Raw genomic sequence first — 14,723 nt, 5'->3', positions numbered from 1 at the left:
ATCCCTAAATACAAGTTTTGGTTTGCTCCGATAGCAAACAGTGTCGGGTGTATTTCGTTGACCGCAATATAATTCTCTTCCCTTTTGTTGGAAAAAATAAAAATAAAGTTTGAAATCAAAATCTACCATGACAATCCTTTTTTCGAGTCATATATGCATTTTACTACCGTAAGCGTGAACCGGTTGTATCATACCTTTGTCTCACCTAAAGTGACTCTCAAAGTATAAACCATTTGCACGGCCGAGCTAAATCAGAAAGTCGATTACTGGTTTGGAAGAACATATCATGACAAAATAATCTATATCTCGATAATGATCCAGTGCAATAATTATTTCTTCAGGGCTGTGAAAATTACGTAGCATCTTTTTTAATGCCCGATGGAACAGCTCTCGAGAGTTCAAAACGCTAAATTTTCCAAGTCTTGTCAACCAACCCATCTGTTGCTCTTCCTGATCTCGTTTTCTGACAGATAGCGCATTAGTTAATGAAGTATTATTTGCACAGCAGAGCCAAATTGTGATCCTTGATCTTTGTTGTGATGCAGATTCTCATGAAACTAATTATGTCAAAGCGATCGACGCATTAAAATGATGGTTGCATGCAGTATACGACAATCCGAGTTAAAAGTTTGTCAAAGGGTTAGCATCATCATCAAGCGTGCCCGATGGATCAACTATGACGAGTTCAAAGAATAAATTACCACTCCACACTAAAAGTCTTGAGTCTTCGTCAACGTGATTGACTGTTGAGTTGTATAGCTCCAGTTTTCCACTCAACTTATTTCTCTCTATAATTAGGCAAGTTCGTCCCTCTAGGAGGAGGCATCACTGACTGTCTTCTTCTTATCTCTATGCTGCTCAAGCCTCAGGAGCTCCTTCCCTCGATAACACCAGTGTAAGCGTCTTGCTATTTCTATTTATATGTAGAATGATACAAAGATCCGAATAATTCGACTTAAACTATATGAATGTTTTTTCTCTGTTGTTTGCTCATCTCTAATCGTATGCCATGAAAATGCTCATATTCTGACATAATCTAATTTATCCATCAACTCCGTTAGAAAAAAAAGTTGTATAAGTTTATGTTGAAAATATTTATTTATATATGTGATAAAAAAGATGGATTGATAATCTCATATCATCAATGATTGAAAACATCAAGTTACCTATAATTAAGTTTGGCTCATATTTTAATATTTTAAAATTTTTATATTGAATTAGTATCTGACCTAATATATGTTAACTTTGACCGGATGGACTTGAGGTCATCAGTAGTAGTTTTCTATATGTGAGATACAAAAACGCTTTGCTTGTGTCTGCATTGCCAACTTATGCAACTCGGTATGTGGCAGGTGGAAGAGGAAAATGGTCGGATTAGGAGAGGGAAGAGGGGGGATGGGGTTGGTCAAGATTTTACTCTTTCTTCTGGCATCCACAACAATGGGTTCAATAAGAACAGAAAGTAGATCAACAAACACAACTTTCCGCCTCCCTTTTTCTTGTCAAAAAAGTTGTGGCAGAATCAGCTTCGAGTATCCTTTCGGCATCGGCGATGGCTGTTTCCGGACGGGCTTTAATCTTACCTGCAGAAACCATTCCACCAGCGCTCCCAAGCTTTTCCTAGGTGATGGCACCATCGAGGTAACGAGAATTGACATGAACAAGGGGTTTGTCTATATCAAACCACCAACTGTCGTCATGGGTGTCGACGATGAGTTTAAACGCGCCTCACTGATTGATCTGGAGAACTGGCCTTACTCTTTTGACTTGACGAGACAGACGTCACGTAATTCTTATTCAGGATTGACACTTAACAGACTTGACGTTGTGGGTTGTAGCGCTATGGCCAGTCTAGTGGATCTTACCACCAATAAAACCATTAGCACTTGTTTTAGTATCTGCGCTGCCGGTGATCCGAGTCAATATTCAGAGTGGTCCGACGTTAACAGAGGATATTGCACATTGGATTTAAATTTTAATAATACAACTGCCTTGGAGATTCAGCTAACTCGACTCAATCAAAGAGAGTTACACTTGGTGAATACCTCCGGCATCAAGTTCATCATGTTCGATGCTGATGCTGATGATCGCGAAGGAGTATTAAACGGAAGCAGAACGAATGTAGAGGCCACCCTGGCATGGTACATGAATGATCATCTTTCATGTGAAGAGGCCATTAATACTGATACATACGCCTGCGTCAGTCAAAATAGTCTTTGCCGTGATGTCATGACTGAGACAATGTACTTGAGTAATAGCAGTGGATATTTGTGTCAATGTTCCGCAAGTTATCAAGGCAATCCCTATGTACCTAATGGCTGTCAAGGTAATTTTCCTCCTCTTTAACTCTCTTTAAATGAGTTCGAATACGTATAATTAACTGGGATCATAGTGATGCAGAATCATGCTTCTCTGTTATGTTAAGTTCCTGATGATTTCTAGAAACTCAAACAGTAACGAAGGTGCCTAATTGTACGACAATCCATCTAGTGTAATACTGTTTTTTTTTTCCCCAAAAGAAAAACCTTTTTATTAGATCCTTAAAGGTATACGAACGGACCTTTCGAGGTCAACGTGTAACACCGTTATTATTTGTAGAAAATTACCACTTGGATCCATAAAGATTAAAGATTGAATTAAAATCATGAGGCATGCTCTTTTATACGTGGTGCAAGTATTATAGACTCAAATATAAATGATATATATATATATATATATATCAATTATAGACTCCGGAGAAAAGATACATTAATCTTTTTCCGAATTGTGCTGCTGACCGCTTTGAGATCATATCAACAGATGAATCTTTGACACCTGCTGCTGCTACTGCTGCTGCTGCAAACGGCTGTGTTACTAAATGCGGGAGTATTGACGTCTTGTTTCCATTTGGACTGGAGAAGGGCTGTTATAGGGACGACTCATTTGCTCTGACATGCAACACCACATCCAATCCTCCCACTCTCCTTTTCGATTACTATCACACAGTGACTAATATATCGCTGGAGGAAGGACAATTGGAACTCGAGGAAAAGGACGGTTTCATCTACATGGGAGGTAGTAGAACTGGAACTTTCGTCTTTTTTAAAGGTCAGGCCATCGTTAGTTGGGTGATCGAGTTGCAGCTTTGCGAGGATGCTAAGATGAACACGACCACCTTCGCATGTGGCCACGCTCACAGCTCATGTATCGACACAACAATTACTAACGACGATGGCAAGTTCGTGGGATACCGTTGCAAATGCTCGGAAGGTTACCAAGGAAATCCTTACATGCCTAATGGATGCACAGGTGCTTCACTCTTTTCTCAAACTTCCATCTTGACACTCTGTTACTCCACTATCTGATATGACGTTTCTAACCCAACACAATATATTTGAGATAAATCATAACATTATAGGCTCAATGAATGTTTCTTTGCAGTATGTGATCTATCATATCTATTGATAGTAGATGGATTAGTACTATTCCCCAACAGGGTTAATGACAAGAATCATCACGAAACACTGTAGAAAAATTATAACATTATGATCATTTTAACGATTATATAATTATAACTTACCTACACAACAAATACTATGTTTTTTTTATATAACTTAAAGTTAAAAATACATGAACATGCCTTTTCTGAGAGGAAAAATTGAGCGACAAATATGATCAAACAGCACACAGCAGAATAACTATAAATAACAATCGAAATCGTGATTATACATGTATTGTAAAATTATTTTTATTGGGAGCCACACAGAAAATTGTACTATAATATTTTAAAAAAATAAATTATGTTAGCTAAACTGCAGAGTTACAAAGAGAGCTTTGTGTCATAAAATTAGTACATAAGAACAAACAGATAATTATGGTCAATAGGAGCAGATATGGGGTTAGCTACTGAACACAGAATCAAATCAAATACTTGTTTGTTGTCATTCTTTACTATAAATTTTTTGTTTATTGTAATTTGATGAGCAAATTATAATTCCTTTTGTCTCTAATGACTTGTCTAGATATCAATGAGTGCAACTCAACCGAGAAACGTCTTTGTTATGGGATTTGCACTAATACGGATGGCGGATATACTTGTACTTGTGCACCGGGCACATATGGTGATCCTAAACTTGCACCCTGCATTCCCAACAACAAAAAGCAGACTCTTCTGTTAGGTAAGGCCTTGTGACTAATTTACTTGTAAAGATGCAAAAGGTGCATAATCGAATAATGGAAATCAACAGGAAGACATTGAGGTCATTGACAATCCTTCATCCACATATATCGTAGAAAATAAAAATTAAAGGAGTGTTTTTTTGAAGCTAAATTTATGATTCATGTTGTGCAGGTGTCATCATTGGTGTAAGCAACGGCATAGGCCTATTACTCTTATGTTCGAGTCTCCTCATTTTGAGAAGGAAATGGAAAAAAAGAAAACAAAAGAAAACTAGAGAAAAATACTTCCATCAGAACCATGGTTTACTGTTACAACAGTTAATCTCAACTAGTGAAGATTTTACTGAGAGAACAAAGATATTTTCTCTGGAAGAGATGGAGAAGGCAACTAATAATTTTGATGAGACTCGAGTGCTCGGCCGCGGCGGACATGAAACGGTTTACAAAGGAATTTTGTCGGATCAGCGTGTGGTCGCCATCAAAAAATCTAAAAATGTGAAACAAAGTGAGATAGACCAGTTCATCAATGAGGTTGCAGTTCTTTCTCAGATTAATCACAGGAATATTGTTAAGCTTTTTGGGTGTTGCTTGGAAACTGAAGTTCCCTTGTTGATTTATGAGTTTATCTCGAATGGGACTCTTTTAGATCATCTCCATATTCCAGAAGGTAACTCTATATTATCATGGGATGATCGCCTGAGGATTGCTGTTGAGGTTGCCGGAGCGCTCGCTTATTTACACTCGGCTGCTTCAATTTCGATATTTCACAGAGATGTCAAATCATCAAATGTTCTCTTAGATGATCATTTAACGGCTAAAATATCAGATTTTGGATCTTCAAGACTTATTCCACTCGACCAAACTCACTTGATCACTGGTGTACAAGGCACCTTTGGATACCTTGACCCGGAGTACTATCAGACCAGTCAGTTGACAGAGAAGAGCGATGTTTATAGCTTCGGAGTCATTCTTCTAGAACTTTTAACAGGTAAAAAGCCAATTTTCTCCATCGAATATGAACACAGACTGAATCTATCGATGCATTTTCTTCAAACGGTGAGAGCGAATCGCCCCTTTGATCTTATAGATGATCTTGTTATGAGAGAAGCGACCGAAGAAGAGCTCATCGACATGATTGGATTGGTAGAAATGTGTTTAAGATTGAAAGGGGTTAAACGGCCTACGATGAAAGAGGTGGAGGATAAATTACAGAACTTGAGAAGGATCAGACTGAAAAAAACAGGACATTGTTTGGTTAAAGGTGACGAAGAAACAGAGCATCCGCTGAGAGACTCGCCTTATGGCTTCTCTGAAGTCGTCGACCAAGCAAATCAAGGTACATCCAGGAATTATACCTTAGAGAAAGAATTTATGTGGTCGCATCATTACCCACGGTGAGTTTGTATTCGACGTCCAAATCTTTATTGGCTGCTTGAATGATACTGAATAAGCTTCCTTCTGCTTGAGGATCGTATGTAATGGTTATATGGGTAATGTTATGTTTCAAACTTGTTGCTAAAACAGTTTCTGACTCTACTTATATTGTAATGTTCAGAGAACTACCCTTTTATATGATCAAATCACGTGTATACAACACGTTTCTTCTCTTGTTTTATGACCATCGTCGGTCCATGTTTTATGGTGATATTTCTCAAATCGTTTGTATAGGACTGGTTTGTGTTATCACTTAGGTTCATCGTGTTTGAATTTACATCTTCTTGGATTAGTTGATGGCATGAGGTCACTCAGCGGTCCGATCCATGACAAAGAGCCCTTACTATATATATATATATATATATATATATATATATATATATATATATATATATATATATATATATATATGTAAGGATCATTGTTGTTGACCCCACTCGCATCATTTCTTCTTGTGAAGTTTAATATAGACTCCTCGTTGTAGATGACTTCCTCACTCGCATCATTTTCATTGACTTGCCAAAAAGACAGTCATCTATAAATGAAGTTAAAAACAATATATGATCACTACGCGCTTTCTTATAGACTCTACACGTTTTCATATAGAGTAAATGTTCCATTCTTAAGGACTACTCGTAATATCTTATTTATAATTAAATATATCTTTACCCATTCGAATTAGTTTATATTTTTTCTTTTAATGATATGGTTGGATAAAATAGGTGACCTTTGTAATTTTTTTATTTAACAATATCTTTTGGTTTTATTAAAAAAATAAAGAGTAAATTCTTGAAAAAAATTTCTAGTTTTAAATTTTTTTTTTTTACAGTGCACTCACATTCCCTCATAAAATGATGATTTTGTCCCTTCATCACATTGGCCATCGTCTCTATTTTTAACCACCTCATATACCACCATCGATAATGATCATGATCGATCACCTTAGTCATTGGTGAAAGGGCCACGGGTAAGGAAGGAGGGGGACGCAAGGTGAAGGAGGGGGTGCAAAGTTTGTCATCGTCTCCACCCCTAGTCACCTTTGTCGTCACCTTAGTGGACGGGCCTATAGGGCGAGGGTGAGGGCTTCGTCCATCGTCACTTTGGCAAGGTAAGGACGATAACAATAAGAGTCTGTGAGATACTCCTTTGCTTGTCGACACATTAGCGAGGGTGAGGACGACGAGGAAAACGACGATAATTAGGGGGGGGGGGGGGGGTCTTCTAACCTGCTTCGATAAAAGCAATTTTTTTCGTAAGAGGTAAGTAACGAAGGGTAAGTAAGGAACTATATTTATAATCAATTTTACTTAGCAGTATATTCTGGTTTCGAAAAAAATAAGTATTCTTAAGGAGCGAGACAAGATAAGATGTCCGAAGACGTCTCGTTATTCCGTATAGAGCGAGAGGAATCCAATTTTATGGACAATCCCAGACACGATGTATCACGTGGTGCAAATCGATACACACGTTAGACGACTTGAAACTTATACCATTGACTTGACTTATAGGGGGGAAAAGAGCTGCCGACACACACGGTATGAGGAGGACCGCGTGACGAGACTTTTCGAGTCAACTGAAGAACCCTAGCAACATAATTTCAACGTTATACTTTCAAGAAAAGAACTCACCTCTTTTTTATTGTTCTTCGAAAGTCTCACTTGAATTAGTCTTTGCGTGAGTGGGATAAATTTGACTTTTGCATTTGAGGACCATGTTTTGGATCAACAATGAAAATGGGGCCCATTTTTGAACAAATGATTGACTATTTCAATATAATAAGTATTATGTTGTTTTATATATCTTTAATAGGTTCCTTTCGTCGAAACCATTATATCCAATCGCCGGTGTCACATATTTCGGGTAGCAGCGAGGTGTGGATGCGCTTTCTCATAAGAGTCGGAGAAACAAGTTAATTTTGGCAGGTGGCTTCTACTAATCATCTACATGTTCTTTGAATCATCCTTTGGTTTGATAAGCAATGACATGATTTTTGTGGTAGAGCGAGGGAATTGAAAGAACTAATGGAGCCTGTGGAGTTCCTCCTGCTACTGCTGCAGCTGATAGCAGTGACTTCAGCAGCAAGCTATCCAACGTTTCCGCTCCCTTCCACCTGCCCAAAAAGCTGTGGTAATATCAGCATAGTGTATCCCTTCGGCGTCGGCGATGGCTGCTTCCGTCCGGGCTTTGAACTCACCTGCAACCACACAACCTCTCCTCCTAAGCTTTTCTTGGGCGCCAGCAATATCGAAGTCAACAGGAGCATTGATGCTGTGGATGGCCGGGTTTACATCAAAGCTGCAGTCATTACCATGGGCATCGACGTCGGTTCTTCCTACACTCCATTGATGAATCTAGGGAATGGACCTTACAATTTCCTTTTGCTGGACGTGTATAGCATTCCCTACTCATACTCGTTCGGGTATCACACGCTTTCGGTCATCGGCTGCAGCGCTTTGGCCTCCATAGTGAATCCCACCGACGGGAAGATCATGGGGGCAATGCTTGACACTATGCCCTGGCAATGGCACGAGCCAGATCGATGAAGTATTTCTGACAGGTTATGGCATCGGTCACTGCGAGAACTTTGTATCTCCATGGAATGGCCAGGGGAATAATCTGACTAAGTCACTAGGAATTCGATTAACGCGACTTAACCAGAGCGAGCTACATTTGGTGAACGACTCCAGCATCAAGGCCGTCATGTCTTTCCAATACTACACGAGAGATGAACTCGAGGGGCTTAATGGCGATGTGGAGCTACCCCTCGGGTGGTTCATCAACGATCGACCATCCTGCGAAGAAGCACAGAAGAAGAAGGAGAGCTTCGCTTGTCTTAGCAGCAACAGCGATTGCTATGATGCCTGGTCTTATAACATGTCTTCCGACACTGGAATTGGATATATCTGCAAATGTTCCTCAAATTTCCATGGCAATCCATATATACCCGATGGCTGCCAAGGTGATGTCCCGTTACCGTGTGCAATCTACTCTGCTACTTATGCATAGTTTGCAATCTTTGCCCATTTAACTGCAATTTAGTTGCAATATTTTTACAGAACAAACTTTTCTAGTTCGATTAATATCTACTGTGCAAGTGAGCAGTAATCTCTAAGCATTCGGCAACTTCAACAGGCTCTTCCGTGACTCACCCTGCAACTAATTGCGCGACAAAATGTGGTGACATCGATGTGCCCTATCCATTTGGGCTCGAAGAAGGCTGCTACAGGGATGAATCGTTTGCTCTCACAAGCAACGACACAGCCACTCCTCCCATTCTCCTCCTCAATTTCAGCTATTCCCTGGCTCCAGTGAGTAACATACTCTTGGAACAAGGGCAATTAGAACTCAGGAAAACTGATGGCTACATCTTCGTGATCCCATCTGACGCAGACAAGCCTTTCATGTTCCTTAACGAAAGCGCCATGTTTAGCTGGGTCATCCAGTATCAATCCTGCGAGGAGGCGATGCAGAACAGGACGACGTACGCATGTCGCAGCGATCAAAGCATTTGTCTGAACGCAAACATCACCAACTCTGTTGGCATCCATCTGGGATATCGCTGCAAATGTACCGATGGTTACGAAGGGAATCCTTACGTTTCTGATGGCTGTGAAGGTAACCCACAATTTGCTGCCGCATTTGAATTGAAGTCTACTTCATCCATGCAGAAATTGCAATGACAGGGAACTGAATTGATAGTATACATCAAATAAACATAACAATTAATGTAATTTCTTGAAGATGGAATTTTCAGTTTAACAAAATAAACAATTCTCAGTTTCTTCTTCATTGGTTTTTAGACTCTTCACTATTATTATTCTCTCAGAAAATATCGCTACGATTAATTCTCTCAGGTGCATATCAAGATCATACCCAAGAGGTCAATTTCAATGTACAAACGTCGTCTCTAATTTGTTGTTTATTTGTTAGATATCGATGAATGCACGCGTCGGGAAAAATATCTGTGCAAAGCGCATTGTGTAAATGGCATTGGCAATTACAGTTGCATTTGTCCAGAAGGCACATATGGCGATCCCATACATGGATTGTGTATTGCAGACAAAAAGCAAATTCTTGTGCTTGGTAAATGTCTTTAACTATCTCTCTTGCACAACGCAATCATAGAATTTGAAGTAACAGATGATACACATTATGTAGGTGGAATCCTTGGTGTAAGCACCGGCGTGGGGGTTCTTCTTCTAGGCATAAGCTTTGTCGTCATTTCTCGGAGATGGAGAAAAAGAAAACAAAAAGAGACTAGAAAAAGATACTTTCGTCAGAATCATGGTTTGCTGCTACAGCAATTGATCTCATCCGATGCTGATATAGCTGAGAAGACGAAGATATTCTCCTTGAAAGATTTGGAGAAAGCGACCAATAATTTTGATGACACTCGAATCGTCGGTCGTGGAGGACACGGAATGGTTTACAAGGGAATTTTATCCGATCAAAGGGTAGCCGCCATCAAAAAATCAAAAATCGTGAAGAAGAAAGAGATCGATCAGTTCATAAACGAAGTTGCTCTTCTTTCTCAAATCAACCATAGACATGTGGTTAAGCTTTTCGGATGTTGTTTGGAGACTGAAGTCCCCCTGTTGGTTTACGAATTTATCTCGAACGGGACGCTTTCTGATCATCTGCATATGCCAAATGGTAATTCATCACTATCTTGGGAAGATCGTCTGAGAATTGCCACAGAAACTGCAGGAACTCTTGCTTATTTACACTCAGCCGCTAGCATCTCTATTTTCCATCGAGACGTCAAGTCATCCAATATACTCTTAGACGATCATCTTACTGCAAAAGTGTCAGATTTCGGAGCTTCAAGATTCATTCCTCTCGATCAAACTCATATATCTACCGGCGTGCAAGGTACATTTGGATATTTGGATCCTGAATACTACCAAACCGGTCAACTAACAGAGAAGAGTGACGTTTATAGCTCTGGAGTCATCCTCGTTGAGCTTTTAACAGGCAAGAGATCAATTTTCCACGCCGAGGATGGAGAAAACATGAATTTGTCCATGCATTTTCTCCAAGCAGTAAGAGACGATCGCCTCATAGAATTTCTTGAAGCTCGTGTTGTGAAAGGAGGGATGGAAGAAGGGCTTCACGAAGTGATCCAACTTGCACAGATGTGTCTCCAACTAAAAGGAAATGACAGGCCCACGATGAAAGAAGTAGAGTTTAGGTTGCAGAGCTTGAGAAGGATGAAGAAGCAGAGCAGGAATAATTGGACTGATAAAGGTCATGCAGACTCCGAATGCCTAAATGCAGTTTCTACTTTTCTAGGAAAGAATATTTACAGTAATTCGGATAATAGGGCAATTCAAGAAGCGTCTAGAAATTATAGCTGGGAGAAAGAGATGATGTCGTCACTAAATGACGCACGGTAAGCATATTAATGTTCTTGATAAGTAGATGCTTTGCTCGATTCCTGTGGCACCCTTATGAACACTTGGTTTGTGATGTGCTTAAGTTGATTGACAGAAAAGTAGGCACATTATTTATATCCATCTTTAAATATCATTCTGCAGAATGCACACGGCATGTACTTGAAATGGTTGTAATGGATGTGATCCTGTAAATGAATCGTTCTATAAAGTTGATAGCACTGAGTCTACCCTTGAGAAGATCATGTTTGTACACTTAAATAAGGGTGCACTGTTCTTCTCATCTTTGAACTATTTGTGCAACCCATAATACGAAAACCTACCTGCTTAACCTCCAAAACATATTATTATTTAGAAATTATTCGTGAATTTAAGGGAAAAAAAAAAGCTAAGTAGATTCCATCTGAGATAGATAAATGTTGTATGTAGAGATGGTTGCAGGATGGATACTTAGGAATTCCATTCCATTTGTTCTACGATTGTCTAAGCCCGTATTATATCTAACTCACGTATTCATTTTTGTTTCGATGCCAAACTCAAATTCGATCAAGAAGTAGTTTAATCTCACTTACATAAGTCTATCAAACATGAAAAAACAGCCATATAAAATTGTTATATTTTCCTACAAATTCATGGTTTGCTATACGATAAGTAAGATTTTGGTTGTGCATCACGTGATATGGATTCGATTCCAACTTCTTTCACTTTCAAGCTTGTTGTGGGGGGAGGTGTTTGAAAAGACTAAGTATTCCATAGATGATCCTATAAAAGTTACCATGAGGTAGTGAAGAATTCAGAAAATTCGAAAAATTTTCAAAGTTCAAATTTTCTCGTATCTAGATAAGAACATTTTTTTTTTAACATTCCGAAGTGATCTTTGAGTCGAGATTGAGATTAATATAAAAAATAATTATATTAATTTATTAGATTATATGACTCTTCTAATTATGTAAGATATATTATGAATGTCATTTGATTTCAATTATGATTATTGACAAATAAAAAGGAAGTTCAACTATAGTAGGATTCCTTAGGAGATAACCTTAATAGGAGGGACTCTCCTAATTACTTATCCTAGATCATCTATTCTTACTCATAAATAGACAAAACCTCTTAGGGACTAATACATAACGTATAATATGTGAATATGTAGATATGTAAATAAGAGAAAACGAGGATATGTGATATGATTGAGAGATTTTAGATCTTCTCTTATCTCCCTTGAACCAGAGATTACATATCTTTTCTCTCATTTATTTCTAAATCCATTACTAATGATGGTCTTGCGAAGAATAAGAAGAAGAAGAAAGTAAATCTAGTTCTTCTTGTATATCAACGTCACTATAAATTTTAGATCCAATGATTAGAGAAAATATTTTTTTATAACATCGAAAGTTATCACTCAGATCCGCCGTGTTTGCAGTTACATCTTCTTGGATTAGTTGATGCCATGAGATCATTTCGGTTGCTCATTTCACTCTACGGTCCAATCCATGTCAGAGAACCCATATATATATATATATATATATATATATATATATATATATATATATATATATATATATATATATATATATATATATATATATATATATATATATATATATATATATATATATATATGTGGAATGCACTCGCATCATTGCTTCTTGTGAAGTTTATTAAGGACTCCTCAGTGTAGATGGCTTCCCTACTCGCATCATGTTTATCGACTTACCAATTGGTCTCATTCTATTTCACTTTCTAAATTCATAGTTCTTGATATATTAAGTTAAAAACAAAATATATCACAAACGAACTCTACCCGTTTTCTTATAGACTAATTGTCCCATTTGAAAATTCTTAATTATAATTAGAGATTTCTTTTTCATTTTGAATTAGTTTATACTTTTTTCATTTGCTGATATGCTTCAATAAAAGAGGCAACCATTGTAATTATTTGATTTAGCAATATCTTTTGATTTTATGAAATAATAAAAAAGATAAATTCTTGAAAAATCCAATTTAAAAAAATTCTTATGGTGCACTCTTGTTTTTATAATAATTTTGTCTCTTCCTCCATCACATTGGCCATCGCCTCTGACTACCTCTTGTACCACCATCAATAGTAATCATGATCGATCGTCTTAGTTGTTGAAGAAGGGGCCACAAGCCATGAAAGAGAGGGCATAAGGTTTGCCATTGCTTTCACCTCTAGCCACCTTTGTCATCACCTTAGTGGAAGGGCATGTAGTCAAGGGTGAGGGCTTCGCCCACCATCACCTAGGCAAGGCAAGGACGATGACAACAAGGGTGTACAAGATACTTCTCCACTTGTTGTCACATTGGTGAGGGTGAGGATGAAACAGATAACAACCATAATAGAGGAAAAGGGAAGAGGAGGCGATGTCAACATGTGGTGATGTTGAGCGGATCGGGTACTCTACCCACGAAGTCTGCATTTGAGAGATTTAAATACGTTAGTCTCGTCAAGGATCCCAATAACTCGGGGATGTGGTTACGCTTAAAATAGTTGCCGCTGATATCCAAGTGATGAAGGCGCCGCAGAGAAAGCAACGATGGGCTCAAGTCACCACGCAGTGCCCATTTGCATCCGGTATGTAGCGCAAAAATGTCAAACGTATTATCGTCAAAGCTGTCAACTTTGTCCTTGTTGTGTTGATTCTGAAGGTCGAGCTTGGTAACGTGGCCAGTGATGTTGCTGCAGTCGATGCCTTCCCAGGGACAACAATCCTCCCCGACCCAGAAAGAGAGACGATGGGAAGGATTACGGAGCCCGAGCTTGAAGTCGATCAGTGCTTTCCGTTCTCACTCTCGACAACAGATATAAGTAGAACCATGAGAAATCTCATGCTTATGGTCAGTAGAGCAAGATGATGAGATATAAAGAGAAATAAACTTTTGTATATGAACAAATACTAGTAGGTCATAATACGCAGCGAAATTAAATAAAATTATAATCAAATAGAACACCAAGATATACATGAAATGGTAAAAATCATGAGACAAACTAGAGATAATCCACTATAATAATAATGAATATACAAATCTCAATCTCTTGCCCAAAACCCTAGCAATAATCACAAGAGAATAATTGAGATACAAGGATCACGTCAGTGTACACAATATCTAAATCCTCCCTAATTCTCCCCAAGTAATAATCTACTGTAGATCTGATAGATGAAAGTACTGGTAGATGATTGAGAACAGTCTATTTATTATACATTTGATCATTCGGGATTCGATGGCTCTGTTGGGATAGTAGAAGAATACAATTTGGCAAAAAATTAGCAAAAGATTACATTCGATTTCAGTGTTAATTTGATGATATTGACGAGCATATCTTTCCCATGCATCTAACAAATTAAATCAAATTAGCATGCGCCTAAGCTTAGGTTACCAAGAAAAAAGAAAAAAAAAATGTAGGAAGCCAAAATTTCTTTTGTATGTGACAATAATTTTTCCCATGTGGCAATCTGTTTTTCTTAATCTATTCCATTCACATAGTGAGTAACGCAAGACAAATTTGAAAAAAAGTAATGTCTAATAAGATTAGAAGAAATTATCAACTCTAATTTAATTCTTCCGAAAAACAAATAATCTAAAAAATCCTATTCTATGATTTTATTTTTTGCATCTTGCATCTCATATTTGATTTCTTTTTTTCCTTTGAATTCATGTTCTACTAATAATTATTAATGACGATATAGTATGTCCAAACATATAATGAAAATCCTG

At 38.0% G+C, this 14,723-nt stretch overlaps 2 protein-coding genes and 1 long non-coding RNA gene across 3 annotated transcripts; all 3 read left to right on the top strand.

Annotated features, from left to right (window-relative positions):
* The first annotated feature begins 840 nt into the window (after window positions 1-840).
* Window positions 841-5,766, top strand: LOC135672658 (wall-associated receptor kinase 2-like). Its single transcript, XM_065181157.1, has 5 exons — window positions 841-895; window positions 1,353-2,326; window positions 2,800-3,288; window positions 4,002-4,157; window positions 4,331-5,766. The coding sequence occupies exons 1-5, from the start codon at window positions 852-854 to the stop codon at window positions 5,554-5,556; spliced, it is 2,889 nt and encodes a 962-aa protein (XP_065037229.1). The 5' UTR covers window positions 841-851; the 3' UTR covers window positions 5,557-5,766.
* A 1,644-nt stretch (window positions 5,767-7,410) lies between these two features.
* Window positions 7,411-9,201, top strand: LOC135671795 (uncharacterized). The gene is made up of 3 exons (XR_010512849.1): window positions 7,411-7,514; window positions 7,592-8,551; window positions 8,725-9,201. It is a non-coding gene; the product is annotated as an uncharacterized LOC135671795 (long non-coding RNA).
* A 751-nt stretch (window positions 9,202-9,952) lies between these two features.
* LOC135671794 (wall-associated receptor kinase 5-like) lies at window positions 9,953-11,059 on the top strand. The gene has a single exon (XM_065180006.1). It carries the CDS (start codon window positions 10,014-10,016, stop codon window positions 10,986-10,988), a length of 975 nt encoding a protein of 324 aa, XP_065036078.1. The 5' UTR covers window positions 9,953-10,013; the 3' UTR covers window positions 10,989-11,059.
* The last annotated feature ends 3,664 nt before the right edge of the window (window positions 11,060-14,723 follow it).

Source organism: Musa acuminata, chromosome BXJ1-4 (genome assembly GCF_036884655.1).
Source record: "Musa acuminata AAA Group cultivar baxijiao chromosome BXJ1-4, Cavendish_Baxijiao_AAA, whole genome shotgun sequence".
NCBI classification, from domain to species: Eukaryota; Viridiplantae; Streptophyta; class Magnoliopsida; order Zingiberales; family Musaceae; genus Musa; species Musa acuminata.
Note: the sequence above shows the minus strand (reverse complement) of the source record. Positions and strands in the feature narration are given on the sequence as shown.

Excerpts from the sequence above, each read along its gene's own strand:
- LOC135672658 (XM_065181157.1), top strand. The coding sequence starts at position 852 with ATGCTGCTCAAGCCTCAGGAGCTCCTTCCCTCGATAACACCAGT. Across the intron at positions 896-1,352 it reads CTTCCCTCGATAACACCAGT|GTGGAAGAGGAAAATGGTCG; the intron begins GTAAGCGTCTTG and ends GGTATGTGGCAG. Across the intron at positions 2,327-2,799 it reads TGTACCTAATGGCTGTCAAG|ATGAATCTTTGACACCTGCT; the intron begins GTAATTTTCCTC and ends TCATATCAACAG.
- LOC135671794 (XM_065180006.1), top strand. The coding sequence starts at position 10,014 with ATGGTTTACAAGGGAATTTTATCCGATCAAAGGGTAGCCGCCATCAAA.